We start from the raw sequence: 21,563 nt of genomic DNA, 5'->3' as shown, positions 1-21,563 counted from the left end.
CTTACACTATTTTTTGGGTATTGAAGTCAATGTTTTACTTGAGGGTGTTTTCCTTAATCAAAAGAAATTTGTTACTGATTTGTTAAAAGAATATAACTATTCTGAAGTGAGTTCTATAGTTAGCCCTTTGGAATTGAATAATAAATTACATGCTGATGTTGGTGATATTCTGCCTAATCCAAAAAAGTATAGGAGTCTTGTTGGCAAGCTACTTTTTCTAAAACACACAAGACCTGACATTGCTTTTGGAGTTCAACACTTAAGTCAATTTTTGAAGACCCCTAAACTTCCTCATATGGTTGCTGCCCTTCACTTGCTTCGATACCTCAAGGGTACTACTCATGTTGGCTTGTTTTATTCTGATTCTTCTGATCTTTCTGTGCATGCCTACTCAGACAGTGATTGGGCTGCCTGCCCAGACACATGCAAATATGTCACTGGTTTCTGCATTTTTCTGGGTGATAGTCTTATTGGGTGGAAATCTAAGAAGCAACCAGTTATTTCTCTGGCTTCAGCTGAAGTTGAATATCGTACTGTGAGCAAAGTAGTTGCTGAACTAACATGGTTATCCATATTGTTGCATGATATTGTTGTTCATATTTCATATCTTATTCCTATTTTTTGCGACGATTTGGCAGTCATTCACATAACCAGGAACCCGGTCTTTCATGAGCGTACCAAGCACATCGAAGTGGATTGTCACTTTATTCGGACTAAGTTGCTTGAAGGGATGATTCAGTTACATCATGTGCCTACTGCTCAACAACTTGCTGATGTATTCACCAAACCATTACCTGGTGCTCTCCATCATTCATTCCTGGGCAAGTTAAAGGTGCTATCCCCTTTCAACTTGAAGTGAGGTGTTGGGCTATCTAAGTATTTGGCTTCAGGCCCAAAATCGAGAACATGAATGTTTGGCCTCCGACCCAATATATTTATTTGTACCAGAATTTTTCTTAATAGAATACTCTTTCTTTTTCTTTTAGTTTGGGCTGTGAACTATTTTGTATATGGTAGTGGACCTGGTTACTGGGTATGTATATAAAGAAGTAGGCCCAACTCTAATGAGTTAACCAACTCATTTTCATTTTTTCATTCTCTCTGTTGGTCTTGGTCTTCTCTGATGAGAAGCTTCTCGAACCCTAACCTCCATTAATGAATTCTTCAATCTCGTCTGATTTTGCAAGTTAACACCACATCTTGTTCTCCACCAAGGCTACTACTACCCTGGTCTGAATATCTTCATTCCTAATCTTATCAATCTTGGTATGCCCGCATATCCATCTCAATATCCCCATTTTTACTATTCTCATCTTTTAAATATGGGAGTTCTTAACTGGCCTAGTCAGTCTAACAACCACTCTGTTGTAGAGTCCTTCTAAGGAATCAAAATTTTGGAAATGTTAGAAAGGTTCCTAAATTTACTATGGATGTAAGTTATATATACTGATTGCATAATGAATTTTTTACACCATAAATATAATTTAACCAATATTCACTGATAATGTCAAGAATTTCAAGCTATTAGATTCTCAAATGACTTTCTGAACTTTGGAAGGCAGTTATTACACTTACATTTGTGTCTTTAATGATTACAATTAAGTCCTAATTCGTAATGTAGATAAGTCTTTTTGAAAGTCATCTAGTAATTGAATTTGTGTATAACTATATAGTTTGACACATTTATTTGGTCAAATAATTACTTGATCAGCATGAAACTATTTGTAATTGAAGGGTATAATTACACTCTTCAATACTCAAATGAGATGTGCGAATTGATAGTAATTACACAATGTAATAACATTATAAGGTAACTTTTCTAGTTCTTTTTTTTTTCTCTTCAAAATATTACTATTTTTTTACCTTTTTTTTTTTTTTTTTTTAATTTCTCTTATTCTCAGTTTTCAACCTTAATACATATTGCGTATTGGCGTACTTCCATATAATTTTGCAACTTTTAATATTTTGCTTATTCTTTTTTCTTTTAAACATTTTTAATTTTAATTTGTTGTTAAACACAACTTTTTTATTTTTTAAATATTTTTGTATACCTTCAATCTCTTCCTTTTCACAGTTGCACTACTCCAACAAAACACATATACACAATATAAACCAACAAAGGAGTTTTATTAGCTGCCTAAGGGGAAAAGTTTATTACCATTATTTATTATAATAATAATTTATTATGGAATAAAATTCTAAACTCATACATATATTTTGTAATTTAGAAAAATAGAACAAATCATGAATTACACTGTATCCACATGAGTATGAAGATATTGATTACTCTTTACGATATTTGTTATCAATTTATAATAATTAAATATATTTTTAAAATATGTATTTATAGATCTTGTATAAGTAATATTTGTTATTTCTTGTATGCACATATATTTGTCACAAATTAAATTTTATTTCCTTGTCCATTTAAATAATGATTTATTTAATTTTATTGCTAAATTTATTTTAAAAATAAAAATAATTACTTATGTAATTATAATTGTGCAACCAAACGTGATACACAAAATAATATTGTAATCACATTATGACAAATAAACAAGTCTATATAATTAATATATTGTGTATTTACTAGACTGTGTTATTTATACCTCGTAGTTGCCATTTACAAGGTGTCACGACCCAATTTCCTTTATAGGTCGTGATGCCGTTCAACGTCGCCGCTAGGCAAGCCAACGGTGAACTAAACCATATTATTTCCCTTTAATAAGATTTTCAAGTTATTAAATTCTATTTAATAATAAATTAAGGAGTGAGAAATTTAATAACTGAAATAAAGACAATTGTAACGACCCAACTTATCATTTTGAGAATTTACGTTCCGTTCAGCGACTTAAGGTCTCGAACAACTTTGTAATGTGTATTATGACTTGCGTGTATGATCGAGTTTGATTTCCGGTTGATTCAGAACTAAATTGAAAGAACAATTCTTATTTTTGAAGCTTAAATGAAATGAGTTGACCGGAGTTTGACTTTTGAGAAACGACTCCGGGATGAAATTTTGATGATGTCAATAGTTTCATATGATGATTTCACACTTAGGCATAAGTCCGTATTTGAATTTGGAACTCCGCAGGATAATTTGACGCATTTTGGCGAAAGTTGGAAAATAAAATATTTTTAGAAAGTTTGACCGGGAGTTGACTTTATTGATATCGGAATCGTAGTTCAATTTTGAAAATTAGAACGTGCAAAATTTGGGGTCATTCAGGATTGATTTGATTAGTTTCGACATCGAATGTAGAATTTGAAATTCGTTAATTTTCATTAAGCTTGAATTGGGGTGTGATTCATATTTTAGTGTTGTTTGATATGATTTGAAGCCTCGACTAAGTCCGTAATATATTTTGAGACTTGTTAGTATGTTCATATGGGGTTCCGAGGGGCTCAGGTGAGTTTCGGACTATTTTTAGGCCATTGTTAACTTCTGGTTTTTTGTTACAGCAGTGTGCATCGCAGAAATATCTGTTATGCAGTTGCTGCGCAGGGCTAACTTTGGAAGCTTATATTTCGTAATCTATAAGGAATTTGGAGATGATCCAAAAATAAAAGTTGTAGCCTTTTGAGTCTAATTTTCAGAAATATAAACTATTCATCATTTGGATATTTGTAAAGAAAGTTATGGTCGATTAACTAAAGCTTGGTGTTGCAGTTGTTTTGCCTGGCAGTGTGCATCGCAGAAATTTCTGCTGCACATGGCTAACTTTGAAAGCTTATATCTCCTAATCTATAAGGAATTTGGCGATGATCCAAAAATAAAAGTTCTAGCTCTCTGTATCTAGTTTTCATAAATTTAAACCATTTTGTAGTTAGAGTTGGGTACAAAAAAGTTATGGTTGATATACTACAGGCTATCTCAAATGAGTTGTGGAATAGTTTGGTATTTTGAGCATAAGCATGTAATGCTCCAAATGTCTATTTTTAGTTCTAGAGATCAAAATTCACTTTCGAGACTTCTGGGAGTTTGATAATGAATTATAGGAATGATCTGGAATGTTTGGTCTAATTTCATCAAGTCGCAACTGAGTTTTTAGCGCGAAACATGAGTTAATTGTTTAACGAGTGAAATTGGTATCGTATTGAGCAAATGAGCTCCGAATTGAGTTTCGATTGAACGACTAGGTTCGTATTATTATTTAGAATAAGAATCGTCAAATTCCGAGTTCGTATAATGGAGTTAGAACCTTTTTAGTGAAATATTAAACTGTTGGTGCAAGCATGTTCTGGAGCGGACCTTTAGTGACGGAAAATGGACTTTTAGTGACGGAAAATGGGTTTTTATTAGGCAGCTTTGTTTTTTTAGCTCATTTCAACATTTTTGGAGCTAGGGAACTCGGATTTGGGCGATTTTTGAGAGGATTTTCACCAAATGGATTGGGGTAAGTGTTTCCTGTTCAGTTTTCATTATATTTCATGATTCTATGATTATTTTCATCTTTTATTCGTGAATCAATTGGAAGAAAATGGGATTTTTGCAAAATCTTTCAAAAATAAAAATTTAATATTTGGAGGTCGATTCGTTATCAGAATTTGATAAAATTGGTATGGTTGAACTTGTATCGGAATGGGTGTTCGAATTTCATAAATTGATGTCGGGTTCCGAGATGCGGGCCCTAGGGTTGACTTTTGAGTTGACTTTTAGAATAAAATTGGAAATTGACGTATTATTATCCGGAAATATTTTTCTATGAATTGTAATTATTTTATATAATTAATTTGACTTGTTTTGAGTCGTCCGGAGGTCATTTCACGAGAGAAGGCCATTATGGAATATCGGCCTAACTCCGTTAAGGCAAGTGTCTTATCTAACTTTGTGTGGGGGAAACCACCCCTTAAGATTTGAGATGATTGTGTCATTCGTGTTATGTGAAGGTCGTGTACGTGAGGTGACGAGTGGGCACATGACCTATATATGGTATTTTACCGGTTTGGACCATTAGGCTCCTTTTATACAATTGATTGCAAATACCGTTACATGATTATATCTTTTGTTGTTAGAATTGTTTGTACGTGCTTTACTTGAAATTGTTAACACAAGTTCCATTCTTATTGTCAAGTTCACCCTTATATGCTAATTGTTGATTGTAATCACTCGTTGAATTCATATTTTACTTGCTACATGCCTTAATTGCCAATTGTTGCTCATAAATTGTGCCTTGACTTATGGATTATCACTTCCTTGCTATTTGATTTTGTAAGCTATCATGTAGCCTTTTTCATTAGTTGTGATGTATTTGTGTAGCCTCGTTATCCCTTTTAATTTTTTGGTATACCGTAGTTGGTTGTAAATTGGTTGCTTAATTGGTGTTGCTTGAGGATCGGGTTACACGCCGTAACATATATGATTTATATTGTTGGATCGGACTGTACGCCGCAACGGAATTTATTTGAAAGATTATATTGTTGGAACGGGTTGCACGCCACAACGGAATTTATTTGAAAGATTATATTGTTGGATCGGGTTACACGCCGCAACGGAATTTATTTGAAGGATTATATTGTGGGATCGGGTTGCACGCCGCAACGGAATTTATTTGAAAGATTATATTGTTGGATCGGGTTGAACGGCGCAATAAAATTTAATGGAAGGATTATATTGTGGGAACGGGTTGCACTCCGCAACAAATGAACAAATACGAAATTATTGTAATATTAAGGTTAATTCTGATTGTGATTCTCATGATGCATTCTATGCTAGGACGGTTATTGTGGTTTCTTAAATCACTTCATTATATTTTGAGCATAATTAATTAACGGTCAATATATTAAAGATGGAATAATATGGACCTTCTTGTGTGAGTCATGCATTCTATATGATATGTTAAGTTGTTGAAAATTTAGCAGATATAAACAAAAGAATTTTCAAGTTGTTCCACTTGTGTGTCTTTCAAAAATAAAACTCATCTTATTCGAAGATCTAATAATTTAAATGGTGATTATATTTTTAGTCTAATTGATACCTCGACTTCCTCATTATCTTATTGTCGTGTAATTTATGTGAAAAATTATTATTACATTTTACTTTAATAAATCCCACATTTTACAGTTTATCTTAAATTGTATAAATGTAATATTATATTGGATCTCATATATTTCTAAACTAAACTCAATTGATATTCTATTTGCACAACCTCTCCACTATTTTACCTTATTTAAATCCTAAATTGGCTTAATAACTCATTTGACGCTTTATTATGTTCAAGTTGGAATTGTCTTGAATCGTGTTTAAATTATTCATCATTTCATGGTAAGGACGAGAGTAAAAGCACGAAGGATGATGCCGTGCTATTTTTATATTATTTGTACTCTGACTGTGTGGCTGCTCAATTGCTTGATTGTTTGCTCGATGTCATCCTTGTTCTCATTATTTTCATTGTTGATTTGTATTGGAAATTCTTCTATTATTGGCCTTACATTGATAATCTTTTCTTGTAAGCTTCATGTAACATATTGTAAAACTTTATATATCTGGTAGGTGTCTTGACCTGGCCTCGTCACTACTCTACTGAGATTAGACTTGATACTTACTAGGTATCGTTGTGGTGTACTCATACTACACTTCTGCACATCTTTTTGTGCAGATCCAGGTACCCCAGAGTTATTGATATTCTTGTTAGTTGATCGAGCATATTGTGGAGACTCAAGGTATACCCGATGTCGCGTTCGCAGGCTTCAGAGTTACCTTCTAATATTTTCTTTGCACTGTTTGATTCTATTTTGGAACAGTTATAATTAGAGATTTTTTAGTAAACTCTGTAGAGCTTATGACTTGTACTACTGATTTTGGGAATGTAGAAAATTCCTATTTTATATTTAATTCAGATGTTTGGCTGATTTATTATCATTTTGTCTAAACTGTTAAAAATGGCTAAAATTTATTCTAACGTTGGCTTGCCTAGCAAGTGAAATGTTAGGCGACATCACGGTCCCGAAGGTGGGAATTTCAGGTCGTGACAAGTTGGTATCAAAGCTCTAAGTTCATAGGTTCTACGAGTCACGAACGAGTTTAGTAGAGTCTTGTGGATCGGTACGGAGACGTCTGTACTTATCTTCCAGAGGCTACCGAACTGTTAGGAAATTTCAACTTCTTTCATTCATATCATGTGGATTTGTTGATTTTGGAATTTGAGCCTTTGTATCTCTATTTTCTCATAAATGGCGAGAACACGTGCTACCGAGTCAGCTGAGCAGACACCCGCGCATACTGCTAAGGCCGCAAGAGGCCGGGGCCGAGGTAGAAGCTGAGGTAGAGCCCGAGGAAGGGCACGTGTCGTAGCTAGAGCACCTGTCAGAGTAACAATTGAGGAGCCGCCAGTAGCTTCGGTTGGGGTACAGGTACCGGAAGCACCTGTTGTTACCCCCGGACTTCAGGAGACTTTAGCACAATTCCTAAACATATTTGGTACATTAACTTAGTCAAGATTGATCTTCGTTTCACTAAATATTTCACAGATAGGGGGAGGATCTCAAACTTGAGGTCAGGCCAAAGACATCAGAAGAAGAACACAAGAGACTTGAGAGATTTAAGAGGTATAGTCCACCTACATTCAATGGCACAGCTACCGAGGATGCCCAGGGATTTCTAGAAAAGAGTCACCGTATTCTCCGCACCATGGGTATTGTGGAAGTGAGTGGAGTTGCCTTTACTACATTTCAACTGTCAGGAGCAGCATATCAGTGATGGCAAGTTTATGAAGAAGGTAGACCAGCCGGTGCAATGCCACCAACTTGGGCTCAATTTTCGGAGATATTTTTGAAAGAGTTTATTCCCCAGACTCTCCGGGATACATTGCGCACAGAGTTTGAACAGTTGCGCTAGGGCACCGTGACGGTGTCAAAATATGCTATCAGGTTCAGTGCCACCATGACGGTGTTGCTCGTGCTCCTCCATAATGCGTGAGTAGATCAAAATGTCATCAATGAAGACAATGACAAACGAATCAATATAAGGCTTGAACACCCGGTTCATCAAATCTATAAACGCCGCCGGGGCGTTAGTCAAGCCAAAGGACATCACTAGAAACTCATAATGGCCATACTTAGTTCGCAAAGCCGTCTTTCGGACATCGGAATCCCAAATCTCCAGTTGATGGTACCCCCGATCTCAAGTAGATCTTAGAGAACACCTTAGCACCCTGCAACTGGTCAAACAAATCATCAATACGCGGCAACGAATACTTGATCTCAATGGTAACTTTGTTCAACTGGCAGTAATCAATGCACATCTACATAGTTCCATCTTTCTTTTTCATAAATAACACCGGTGCACCCCAAGGCGACACATTCGGTCTGACGAACCCCTTAGCTAGAAACTCCTCAAGCTATTCCTTCAACTCTTTCGGAGCCATATGGTACTGTGGAATAGATATAGGCTGGGTACCTGAAGCCAAGTCAATACAAAAATCAATATCACGATCTGATGGCATGCTTGGAAGATCAGAAGGAAACACATCAGAGAACTCCCGGACTATGGGCACTGAATCCATCGCCGGAGTCTCTGTGGTAGTATCTCGAACATAAGCTAGATAAGCCAAACAACCCGTCTCGACCATGTGTCAAGCCTTTAGAAAAGAGATAACCCGGCTAGATGCACTGACAGACGAGCCCTTCCACTCCAATCTAGGCAACTCTAGCATCGCCAAGGTAACAGTCATGGCATGGAAATCAAGGATGGAGTGATACGGAGATAACCAGTCCATGCCCAGGATGACCTCAAAGTCGGTCATATCGAATAACAAAAGATCCGCTCTAGTCTCGTAACAACAAAATATAATAATGCAGGACCAGTAGATCCTATCCACAACAATAGAATCTCCCAATGGAGTGGACACATAAATAGGAGTACCCAAGGACTCACGAGGAACACTCAGGAAATGAGCAAACAGAGATGAGACATATGAATATATAAATCCTGGATCAAATAGTACCGAAGCATCCCTACTATAGACAGAAATAGTACCTGTAATCACGATATCTGAGGCCATTACATCTAGTCTGGATGGAAAAGCATAGAACCTAGTTGGAATGCCACCTGACTGGCCTCCACCCAACTGGACTCCACCTCTAGGATGGCCTCTACCCACCTGCCATCCGCCTCTGGGAGGCCGGATGGCTGGTGGGGCAACTAGTGCTGGAATCATAGGCTGCTGACCCTGCTGCACTGCCTTCTCTCGAAGCTTGGGGCAGAACCTCCGCACGTGACTAAGGTCCTCGCACTCGAAATAACCTCTTGGTACGGTGGACTGCTGACCTGAAGTCTGAATCTGATGGCCTGAATACCCACTGGAGGATCCATGAATAGTTGGCAAGCGGTAAGAACTCTCTGGCATGGGTTTGAAATAAGGCCACACTGGAGCACCCCCGAGGAGGCGACAGTGCTGGATATGTGGGCCTACTAGACTGACCCCTCACGAACTAACCACTGCCCCAAGTCGGGGCATCACTGAACTCTCCAGAATACCAGAACCATTTATCCCTTGTAGCCTGCTCCCGACCACGCTGATGTGCACCCTCGATCCTCCGAGCTATCTCTACAACTAGCTCATAAAAAGTCCTCATCTCAATCTCTCAGGCCATAGTGGCCTCGCTAACAGAGTGTAAACCTGCAACAAACCTCCGCACTCTCTCAATCGGTCGGAAGTATCATAAGTGCATGGCAAGATAACTCAGAGAATCTTGCCTCATAGTCGGTCACTGAGATCTGGCCCTACTGGAGCTGCTCGAACTGAAATTGCAACTCTTCCCTCTAAGAGGGTGGAATATATCTGTCCAAGAAGAGGTGTGTGAACTGGACCCAAGTCATGGGAGGAGAACTTGCTGATCTTCCGAGAAGATATAACTGCCACCACCTACGGGCTCTGCCCTCCAACTAGAATGTAGTAAAATCTACCCCATGGGACTCTAATATCCTCATGTTGTGCAGTCTGTCCCTGCACTGGTCAAGAAAGTCCTGGGGGTCCTTGTGTTGCTCACCTCCAAACACAAGAGGTTGTAGCCTAGTTCATCTGTCCAATAGACTATGCGGATCACCGGCCGCAGCTGGTATGGGCTCAGGTATAGCTGCTTTAACTTGCTGAGCTCCGCCCACGAGTAGTGCGCCCGAGGTCTGATATATGGCATCCGCATGTCCTGGAGCCTAAGCGGTAGGGGTCTGTGCTCCCCTCCCGCCTGAGATGTGGTTGGGTCTGCTGGAAATAAACCAGCCTGAGTCATAGAATCCATGAACCGTAGCATACGGCCCATGACCTCCTGGAATCCCGGTGCAGACATAAAATCCACCGGGGATGGCTCTGCTGGCAGGCACCTCGCCCTTCTCCTCAATAATGGGGTCCTCTACTGGATCTACTGGTGGTGTAACTGGAGCAATTCTAGGATGCCCTCGTCCTCTACCATGAACTGGAGCCCTCCCTCGGCCTCTAACAACAGGGAGAGCAGCTCCTCCATGGTCTGGAACATCTGCCATGCGCGTTCTCACCATCTGTGAGAGAATGAGAGAAGAATACTTAGTACAACACCAACTGCACGATAGAAGATGAAGAAAGAGGAGTTTTCCTAACACCCTATAGCCTCTCGAAGATAAGTACGAACGTCTCCGCACCGATCCGCAAGACTCTATTAAGCCTGCTCATAACTTGTGAGACCTACGTGAACCTAGTGCTCTGATACCATGTTGTCACGACCCAATTTCCTTTATAGGCTGTGATGGCGCCCAACGTTACCGCTAGGCAAGCCAACAGTGAACTAAACCATGTTATTTCCCTTTTAATATATTTTTCAAGTAATTAAATTCTATTTAATAATAAATTAAGGAGTGAGAAATTTAATAGCAATAAAGACAACTAAATGGCAATCATAATGATGTAAGTACTCTAAAATCATAAAGTCTACTAGTGTGTGTGCCAAGACTTGGTGTCACAAGTATATGAGCAACTAGTAGAATATACAAAACTCTAACTACTGTCCGAAACAAAGTAGATAGAATATAAATATAGAAGAGAGACTCTAGAGGCTGCAGAACGGCTCATGAAGCAGCTCACTACTAGGCCTCGGGATATCTAGGATGCGTGCCGGTAGGACCGCCAGATGCACCTGCCTTAGATCCTGCACGGTTAGTGTAGAAGTGTAGCGTGAGTACATAAACAACATGTACCGAGTAAGTATCAAGTCTAACCTCGAAGAAATAGTGACGAGAGGTCGACAATGACACTTACTATGGGCTAATAATAAAGAAATACAGAATTTTAAATGAGCACGGGTTATGTATATAATAACAATAACTCAACAATAAGCAGAAAGTAAATAATCCTTTCACACATGGTAAGTTCTAAATAAATTTCCAACTTATATAATTTTGCCTCTCAAGCCAAGGAAGAATATCAAATATATGATTACACATCAAGTGTTATCATGCACGATTATGCCGAGGTCGTACGGCCCGATCCAGAATAATGTGTACACTGCCGAGGGTCGAGCGGCATGAACCATAGATGCATCTATCTACTGTCGAGGCGTTCGGCCCGCTCCACAAGAAGAGAGGATACTTTACAAACATTTGACTTAAACATTGTTAAAGGCTAATACACAGTGTAATACAAATTTTATTAACGGTCTTTCACAATTCCTCTAACATGTTATAATATAATTTAGGCACTTTAATTAACAAGTAAGGTGCAAACATTTCAAATAATTCATGATTTGGGTCCTACGACTGCCCATACATGCTCACTTTCCGGCCTCAATTCACTCTAAAGCCTCAACTCGGTACCGAACAATCCAAAACTAATCAAATGCTACATAAATTAATCAATACATATTCAGAAGTTTATATTCTAACTATTAGAGTGATTACCCAACCCCAATGAAAGATTCCTAAAATTCATCCCCGGGCTCACATGCCCGAATTTTGGAAATTTTCAAAGAAAGTTGTTACCCATAATCTCACAAACTCAAATATGTAATTTTTACTCCATTCCATAACCATTTTCGTGGTTAAATTCCATTTTTATCAAAACCTAGATTTTTCATCTAAACCCATGATTTTTATAATTTTACATATTAAAATCTACTCATAATCTATAATTTAAACTCATATTGTATAGAAATCACTTACCTCAAAGTGCTAGGTGAAAACCCCTCTGCAAAAGCTCCAAAATCGCCCAATGAATGAAAGAAATTAGTAAAAAATGGTTTAACTCCCGACTTAAATGAACCCTTATGCCCAGCGGTATTTTCGTACCTGCGGAAGGACCTCCGCTTCTGCGGTCAACTTCCCGCTTCTGCCTAACACACTTGACCATTTGCCCATCGCATATGCGGCCAAGTCACACATCTGCGAGCCCGCTTCTGTGGCTCGACTCGCGCATCTGCAACCATGGCCAGGCTGCCTCCCTCCGCATCTGCGGACAACTGCGATTTCTGTCGACGCTCCTACGCGCTTGCAGGTGCGCACCATGCTCCGCATCTGCGATCCCTAGGCAACTCACACTGGGCCGCTTTTGCGACTGTTAGTTTGCTTTTGCGAGCTCGCACCTGCGGCTGGCCCTCCGCAGGTGCGATTACACCAGAAGTTGGGTGCTTCAGCTGTTTTTCCATGGCTAAACGACTTTCGCGCATCGTCTGAATGGTATCCGGGGCGCCCAAGGCCCCGTCCAAATATGCCAACAAGTTTGAAATCATAAAACGGACTCGCTCGCACCCTCGGAGTGTGAAAAACAATATCAAAACTAAGAATCGCAACCCAAAACTAATAGAATCAACTTCTGAACTTCAAATCCTTCTAAATTACTCCGAACGAGCCGAAACATACTTAAACTACTTGGAATGACTCCAAAATTTGCGTGCAAGTCTTAAATCTTCATACAATACTATTCCCAGGCTTGGAATCCCAAACGGACATGGATAGCATCAAAATCCACTCCAAACCAAATTTAAAGAACTTTAAAACCTTCAAGGTGCCAACTATCAATATTAAGCGCCGAAATACTTCCGGATCATTCAAAACCCGATCCGAACATACGCCCAAGTCCAAAATTATCATACAAACCTATTGGAACCGTCTAATCCGGTTCCGAGGTTGTTTACTCAAAATATTGATCAAAGTCAAACTTAGCCTTATAAAAGCCAAACTAAGGAACCAAGTGTACCGATTTCAACCCGACCTCTTTCAAATTCCGAATTAACCATCTCCGCAAGTCATAAAGAAGTTAAACACACATACAGGGAGTCTTATTTAGGGGAGCGGGGATCTAGAAAGTAAAACGACCGGTCGGATCGTTACAGAAGGTGTCATTTCAAACAAACTCTTACAGTGTAATTACAAGCGTACTGTTTGGTTGCACAAGTATAATTACACAGTTAGATTAAATGTTAAATGAATTATCAAAACTTTAAAGTTAAAAATAACAAATATATGCCGATAAATAATTTTTTATAAGTATAAATGATATTAGATTTGGTATTTAAGATGCTTATTTTTTCTTGAATATACACTAATTAGTAATCATATATTTACAACTAATATTGTAAAAATAATTTTTATATATTTAGTTTAATTAATTATAAAAACTAAAAATATACGTTTTGTAAGAACATCATGTAATGCAATGTATGTTTGATAAAATAAATTAATAGTTATAAATATAATGTCATAACATTATGTAAATGTTTGACAAAACTAATCTTTCAATTCTAATTAAAATATGAACAACATGCAATGTCAAATAACAAGTCAATACTACTAAAACAAGTCCAAAAAAATAAACTTAAACATATGTTAAATTCCAACATAATAAAAATAAATTCCAATACAATTTAAGATTAGGAAACATAATAAGTTTATAACCTCATTCAACAACAAAATTCTACTTTAATGACATTACTCATTATATGCCAAATTTTGTTAATGGCTCATTATTTCTAATTAATATTAGGAAGTGTAGTTTTAAAAACTACAATAATTACGCAGTTACACTAAATGAAGAAAATAAAATAAATAAGAAATAAAATATACGAGCAATTACATGAAATCACAAGAAGTAAAGATAGGTAAATAAAAGATAAATAATGTACAAAAAATATATTTTAAAATTAAAAAAGAAATTAAAAAGTAAAATAAAATAAAAAATTATAATAATGGAAATAAAAAGTTATAAAGAAAATAAATTAAAATAAAAACAAAAAGGAAAAAAATTAAAAAGTAACCTTGTAATTATACAGTGTAATTACCACCAATTCTCACCTCCCCCTTGAGAATTGGAGAGTGTAATTACACCTCTCCAATTACACCAAATTACATGCTGACCAAGTAATTACTTGACCAGACAAACATGCCAAACTATGTAATTATACCCAATTACACCAAAATCCAATTCCTAGGTGACTTTCCAAACATACTCTTAATTTTTGTTGCACATGAGAAACACATGGAAGAGCGATTCCAGTGCTCTTAATTTTTGTTGCACATGAGAAACACATGGAACAACGATTCCAGTGATCTTATTCTCTTGCTTTCCTTCTTTGTGATTGAGTAAATGTAAACTGTATAGTATAATCCTTCTTTTATTGGATAAATAGTGAAGGGTAATGCTCTGTTTATAATTATTTAACTGTGCTTTACTACGAGAAATAGTGCTTATGATTAGCAATAGGAGTGTACAAGGACCGGGTTTGTTCGATTTTTATTAAAACCAAACCAAACCAATTATATCGATTTGGATTGGTTCGATTTTATCGGATTTTCGGGTTTTTTTTGTTACATAAATAATATGCCAATCTTACTTTGTTAAATTTTTGATAAGTAAATATATAATTGATAAAAATTAAAACAATTGACAAATATATAATTTATTAAAATATTTTTATAAGAGAATTATTTTAGTAGCACATGATAGTTAATTTTTTAGTTGTCAGACAATAACTCTTCGTTGATGTACACTTTCAAATTTAACTGAATTTAATAATTAAATATAAAAATTAACATGATACCTAAATAATGATATGTTCTATTTAACTTTCACTTATCGAAATACCACTTCAAATTCGAAAAAGATATAAGAAATTAATAGATCTTGACATATGAATATGGAAGAATAAAAAGATTGACACATTTCAATAACATTTGATAAGAAAGTGATTATACAACACATTATTTAAAGTTAATAAAATTGGAGCACTTTATATTCTATTAAATATTACATCCCATAAGAGAATCTCAAATATTTCTAGACATTTTTTTAAAGAAAATTCTATATAAAGTCTTAAAATTATATATAAAAATTATATATTTATATGTCCGGTTTGGTTCGGATTTTTTTATTCAATACCAAACCAAATCAAACCAAACCTCATCGGGTTTTTTAATCGATTTAGTTTGACTTTTCGATTTGGTGCAGTTTTCCGGTATTCGGTATTGGGAACCCACCCATAGTTGTAGATCAACTCCACGTTTCTACTAGTTCAAATTTAACCTGCCCAAATCAATATGGAAACTTACGAAACTTACTTTGTATTAGCAACGAGTTCACTGTACCACAAGAGGAGTTGAAACTCTCTCTCTCGCGCGACAATGTAGATATTATTCGTACTCTAAACGGTGAATAGGTTCTGATCAAAGGAGTTTGGAGTCGAGATGGGAAATTAATTCAACCAATCAACCAAAAAAATCTCACTTTCAAGTTAGTTGAATTCGATTGCATATGCTGTTAATGTTAAAAAAAAAGTTTTCGTAATTTGATTACCTTTTCACTAGTAGTTAATCTACAATAATCTTTTACATTTATACAAAAATAGCAATCTTCACATCTAATTTGATTATAACTTTGTAGGATACTTACTTTCTATAGCCAATTAAATTACATTAATGGGATATAAAAAATTAAACGGTCAATAAATTTAGCTTAATTTCAACAATTTATTAGGTTTCATCCAACGGACTGGATCGTTTGGCCACTCATTCGGATAGAGTTCCCCAAAATGCAAGTATAAGTTAGAGTACACAAAATAGTGACGCCATAAGAGACCTACAAATTTCATTGGCGTTATTTCACTTTGTGGTTTTGTGGCTGAAAGAAGCGGGGCAGAGGTAAGAGGGAGAGTTTGAATTTAAAATTTGTGGGTTCGTGATTGCAGTTCTTTTAAATTAATAGGTTCTAAATCAATAATTTGTATGTATTCATTAGATATTAATAATGCAAATACAATGTTTGAACCAAAGCTACTGGTTCGATTGAACCCGTAGCTGAAGGGCTAGCTCCGTCCCAAGGTAGAGGCAGAGGCAGAGTCATAATTTTTTTAAATTATATGGGTTGTGAATTTTAGAACGACGACTTTAAGCGTATATAATAAAATTTTAAATTTAATTTGTAATTATATATATAAAATAAATTTCTTGACACATACTTTTTGAGAGGATGGGGAAATGGTAGAGGCGGACAACAAAATAAGAGAGGAGGAGAACCCATGTTCCTTGATGAATGCAACGTAAATGTAATTTTGGTAACGGAAAAGGGTCAAATATACCTCTTTATTTTCGAAAATGGTCTAACAATACCCCTCGTTATACTATTGGGTTATCTATACTTCTTCAGTCATACTTTGGGTTTAAATATATCCTTCATTTAAACAGAGGAACACGTGTCATCATCCTGTTGGTCAATTCTAAATATCTCCTAATTAATTAAAAAGAAACATTACCCATATCCGAAAAATAATTTTTTAAAGCAATTCTTTTTTGTAAAAACTGGAAAAAACTAAAATTATTTTTACTAAAAACTGAAAAAAACGAAAATACTTTTTTTTCAGTTTTTACAAAAAGCTGCTTTAGAAAAAACAAAAAAAAAATTTCTAAAATAATGTTTTTGTAAAAACTGAAAAAGAAAAAGCTGAAAATCAATTTTTTAAAGCAATATTTTTTGTAAAAATTGGAAAAAACTGAAATATTTTTTACTAAAAATTGAAAAAAACGAAATTTTTTTTTCAGTTTTTACAAAAAAACTGCTTTAAAAAAAGCTGAAAAATATTTTCTAAAACAATATTTTTGTAAAAACTGAAAAAAAAAACTGAAAAAACAAATATTTTCTTTTTTTTTTCAGTTTTTAGTTAAAAATATTTCAGTTTTTAATTGTTTTAGAAAATTGCTTTTCAGTTTTTTTTCCAGTTTATACAAAAATATTGTTTTAGAAAATATTTTTCAGTTTTTTTAAAGCAGTGTTTTTGTAAAAACTGAAAAAAAAAATATTTTCGTTGTTATCGGTTTTTAGTAAAAAAAGTAATTTAGTTTTTTCAAGTTTTTAGAAAAAAAAAAAATATATTTTTCGGGTACGGGTAATGGGTCTTTTTAATTAATTAGGAGATATTTAAAATTGACCAACAGGATGATGACACGTGTCCCTCCATTTAAATAAGGGGTATATTTAAACTCAAAGTATGACTGTAGGGGTATAAATAATCCTATAGTATAACGAAAACTATTTTAAGACCATTTTTCAAAATAGAAAGATTTATTTGGCCCTTTGCCGTTTTGATAATATTAAAAGTGCATGCAATTTCCATATGTGACGAAAGAATGCTTCCTCTTGCGTGCATGAGCGGATCAGTTTCTCCCACCACTACGCAGCCGCCACCTGTTTACCATGATTAGGACTTCTCTCTTTTTCCAATTTTATTTCTGTTTAGTCTTCACTTTTTTTCTGAGTTCAACTTTTATACACTCATAGTATAAATTAATTAACAATATCAAGTTGGATAGATAATTACAGCTAGCAGCCTTAATAGTCTTTATTTATAAGTGAATATCTACAAAATAATAAATAATCTGTCACATTAAGTTATACTAATAGCACAAAAATAATTTACACTAACGTTATATATAAATTAACTACTTTTTCTATTTAATCCTTTCATTTGATAATTGACTTAGCTGGTAAGTATATATAGGTTTGCAAATCAGCCCTCCTTTATCCACGTGCTCCTATTGGTTTCCACGGGAACGGACGACGTATAAACAGAGAAAAATGGTGAAAGAAATTGTACGGTACGTAATATATTAGACATTTTTGGAGATCAAAATATAGCTTACCAAATAAAGTTGGCATTTTGTCAATGCAAAGGCAATAGTTTCAAACGAATCATGTAACTAATATTTTGAACATTTAACTCTAACCTTTTGGTAAAGTATTCAGAAAAATTAGAACAATCTAATACATAAGCACTAGCTATGTGATCGATCGTCTCGTGTTTACATTAATAAGATCGTGAATATGATACTTAAGTCGAAATCATTTAAATTCCCACCCAGTATATACTGTACCTAAAATATTAGTGATGAAAAGTATTGTCGTCCTTGATGTTTCCTAAATTTGGCGATTATAGGTCTAAATATATTCCCTAATTAGATTACTGATATATTACAATTGTTGAGTTCAAACTCAAGATTAGCAAGAATAAAAAGGATTTCAAACTCAGGATAATTAATTATGGGAGGATGCATGGATGATATTATTCAGCTTTTAAGGGTGGTTCTTCTCATCATTTAGTTGGAGGAGACTTTTATTTCCTCATTATTATAAGAAGGGAACAAAACCAAGAAATTTAAAGATAAATTAACTAATATGTCTATAGTACCAAAGTAGCTAGATGACAAACATTGAGGGGTATAAGTGATATTTCATATTAAAGGAGAAAACAAATAGGAAGCTCCCACGTATGTCATGTTTCATTGGTATACAACATGAAGACAAAAGAGGGAAAGAGTGTGTATATATATATATAAGCATAATGCAATCAAGTTATTAGGTAGGATTAGAAGGAGGCAGCGCCCCAAAAATCAACTATTAATTAGAATATGGGAAGGTCTCCTTGTTGTGATGAAGGTGGTCTTAAGAAAGGTCCTTGGACTCCTGAAGAAGATCAAAAACTCATCAACCATATCAAAAAGCATGGCCATGGCAGCTGGAGAGCCCTCCCTAAACTTGCAGGTACATACAATTTTACACATATAAACAACTTATTCTTAATTCACTATAAAATGAACTGCAATTAGCTACGAAATTCATATCAATTTTTTGATAATCTGTCGCTACGAAATATGTTGTTTAGTGATGAAATCCGTCCGACTTTATTTCTCATATGATTTCTGAACCTTCTTGGTAAATGCATGTCCCAGGTCTGAATAGATGTGGAAAGAGTTGTAGATTGCGGTGGACTAATTATCTAAGGCCAGATATCAAGAGAGGCAAGTTTTCTCAAGAAGAAGAACAAACAATCCTCAATCTTCATGCTATTCTTGGCAACAAGTAAATATTCAATCACTTTTTTCTTTCTCTTTCCTAGCTCCTTTTTTTTTTTTTGAAAGAAAATAAATTTGGCTAGCTACTAGCTAGGTTCTTGAAAATAAATATACTCACATATTGTTTTAATTAAGGTGGTCAGCAATTGCAACACATCTACCGGGAAGAACTGATAATGAAATAAAGAATTTCTGGAACACGCATCTGAAGAAGAAGCTGATACAAATGGGATATGATCCAATGACTCATCGGCCTCGGACCGATATTTTTAACAGTTTACCTCATCTTATAGCTTTGGCTAATTTGAAGGAGTTATTAGTTGAACAACATCACTCATCATTGGAAGGACAAGCTATGAGATTACAATCAGAAATGGCTACACTTCAATATTTGCATTACCTTCTTCAACCTCCTCCAACTACTCCAAATATGGCAGATGTGGAAGCTTACACTCTTTTAAACTCAATGAAAGATGGCCAATTTATAAGCACAAACCACTTGGAAAATTCCTTGAATAATATTCCATCAATACTACCTTCAAGTAGTCTTCGAGCTGTTCAAGATTCAATCCCTTTCTCTCATTTGCCTGAATTACAAGCACCTGCTCTTTGCAGTAACTTCCAATTAACATCTCTGAATAATAAAGAGAATATGATTCAATTATCTGTTCTAAGCCGAGATGATCAAAACATGACACCTACTTCATCACCATGGCCTCCAACTTCTTTATCTCCATCTCCTCGTCCCCCGGCAGCTGCAGCAATAAATGATATTAATATAGCTGGGGATAGTAATTGTAGTACTTCTTTATTTGGAGGAGCCTGGCCTGAGATTCTCCTTGAAGACTCTTTGTTCCATGATATTCCATAGTCTGTTAATTATATATCACTACTAGCAATATAGTATGAAAGGCTTGAGTTTCTTGTTTTACCACTTTTTTTACTTTTTTTTTTCCTTAGTTGTTTTCCGTCCCTTGTTTGAATCTTTTTTTTTTCTTTCTATAGAACATATACTGTCAATTATTTAATACTACTGTGTATAAGAATGCGTTGACATGTAGTATATGTAGGCTTCTGTATATTCCTTTTTTTTACTCATAATCTTTCTTCTTTTTCTGAATTAATTAGTTAGTGAAAATTTTATTCTTTTTTCCTTCATGAATTGGTAGTGATTGATACTACGTAGGGTAAGGCATGAATGATTTTGTAATAATCATGCAAAAAGCTGCTGAATGGAGACAAGAAGCACGTAAACTAGAACCATGCACATAATACCAACCAAATTGGAGCAGTCCAAAGTAAAGTTACATAGGTTTTTAGCACTTTAGCTTCTGTCTTTTGTTTTGTTTTGTTTCTTGTTGGCTGCTTTTGGAGTTATATATATTCACTTTTATTAGCAAATATGCTCGTATTGTTGTCCTACCGGAAGGAGAAAATCATAGGGAATGATAAGGGATAGAAGAAAACAAGTAGAAACAAACAGCCACTGTCCCTTCACTGGTCTTTCTCTTTTCGTCTCTCTTAAGTTTCTTTGTTCTTGCTGAGAACTTTCAAAGATTAGAACTAATATTTAAAAAAAGTAAAAGAGAGAATTTGGTTGCTCTACTGTGAGCACCCTCCACTTCCAACCAAGAGGTTGTGAGTTCGAGTTACCCCAAGAGCAAGGTGGGGAGTTCTTGGAAGGAGGGAGCCAAGGGTCTATCGGAAACAGCCGGGGTAAGGTCTGCGTACAAACTACCCTCCCCAGACCCCACTAGTGAGATTATACTAGATTGTTGTCTTTGTTCAAGAAAACCTCCAAGGGTTCAGTTAGTTACTGGGGTTAGGATAATGATCCCGGTATAAAACTTTATCCCATAATTGGTTATTATTCCATAGATTATAAAAATTCATAAAGAAAGACAGAATGAATAAATTCAATTAACTAAAAACAATACGTATTATTTTTGTACCAAATCATAGTATTATCCACGGGCGGCCGGACGAGTTCTGTGGCCTAAAGCCAAACTTTATGACGGGCCTTAATTTGTTTTTTTAAAAAATATATTATTTATTTATTTGAAGTCTATTTTTTCTAGTGTTTCTTAGATACAAAGTTATTAATAATTTTCTTATAATCAATAACTTCTAATAAGTCTTTCTTAATTGATAGTATAGATAATCTATTTAACCTTTCTTGAGACATTGCTGATCTTAGGTAAGATTTTATCAATTTTAATTTTGAAAATTTCTTTCTGCTGAAGCGATGGTAACAAGAGTTATT

General features: G+C 35.3%; 1 protein-coding gene across 1 annotated transcript; it reads left to right on the top strand.

Annotated features, from left to right (window-relative positions):
- Nucleotides 1-18,794: 18,794 nt before the first annotated feature.
- On the top strand, nucleotides 18,795-20,424 carry LOC107785404 (transcription factor MYB53-like). The gene is made up of 3 exons (XM_016606705.2): nucleotides 18,795-18,989; nucleotides 19,178-19,307; nucleotides 19,436-20,424. The coding sequence occupies exons 1-3, from the start codon at nucleotides 18,857-18,859 to the stop codon at nucleotides 20,169-20,171; spliced, it is 999 nt and encodes a 332-aa protein (XP_016462191.1). The 5' UTR covers nucleotides 18,795-18,856; the 3' UTR covers nucleotides 20,172-20,424.
- Nucleotides 20,425-21,563: the final 1,139 nt, after the last annotated feature.

The sequence above is a fragment of the Nicotiana tabacum genome, chromosome 13, assembly GCF_000715075.1.
Source record: "Nicotiana tabacum cultivar K326 chromosome 13, ASM71507v2, whole genome shotgun sequence".
In the NCBI taxonomy this organism is placed as follows: Eukaryota; Viridiplantae; Streptophyta; class Magnoliopsida; order Solanales; family Solanaceae; genus Nicotiana; species Nicotiana tabacum.
This window is presented reverse-complemented; position numbering and strand designations above follow the sequence as displayed.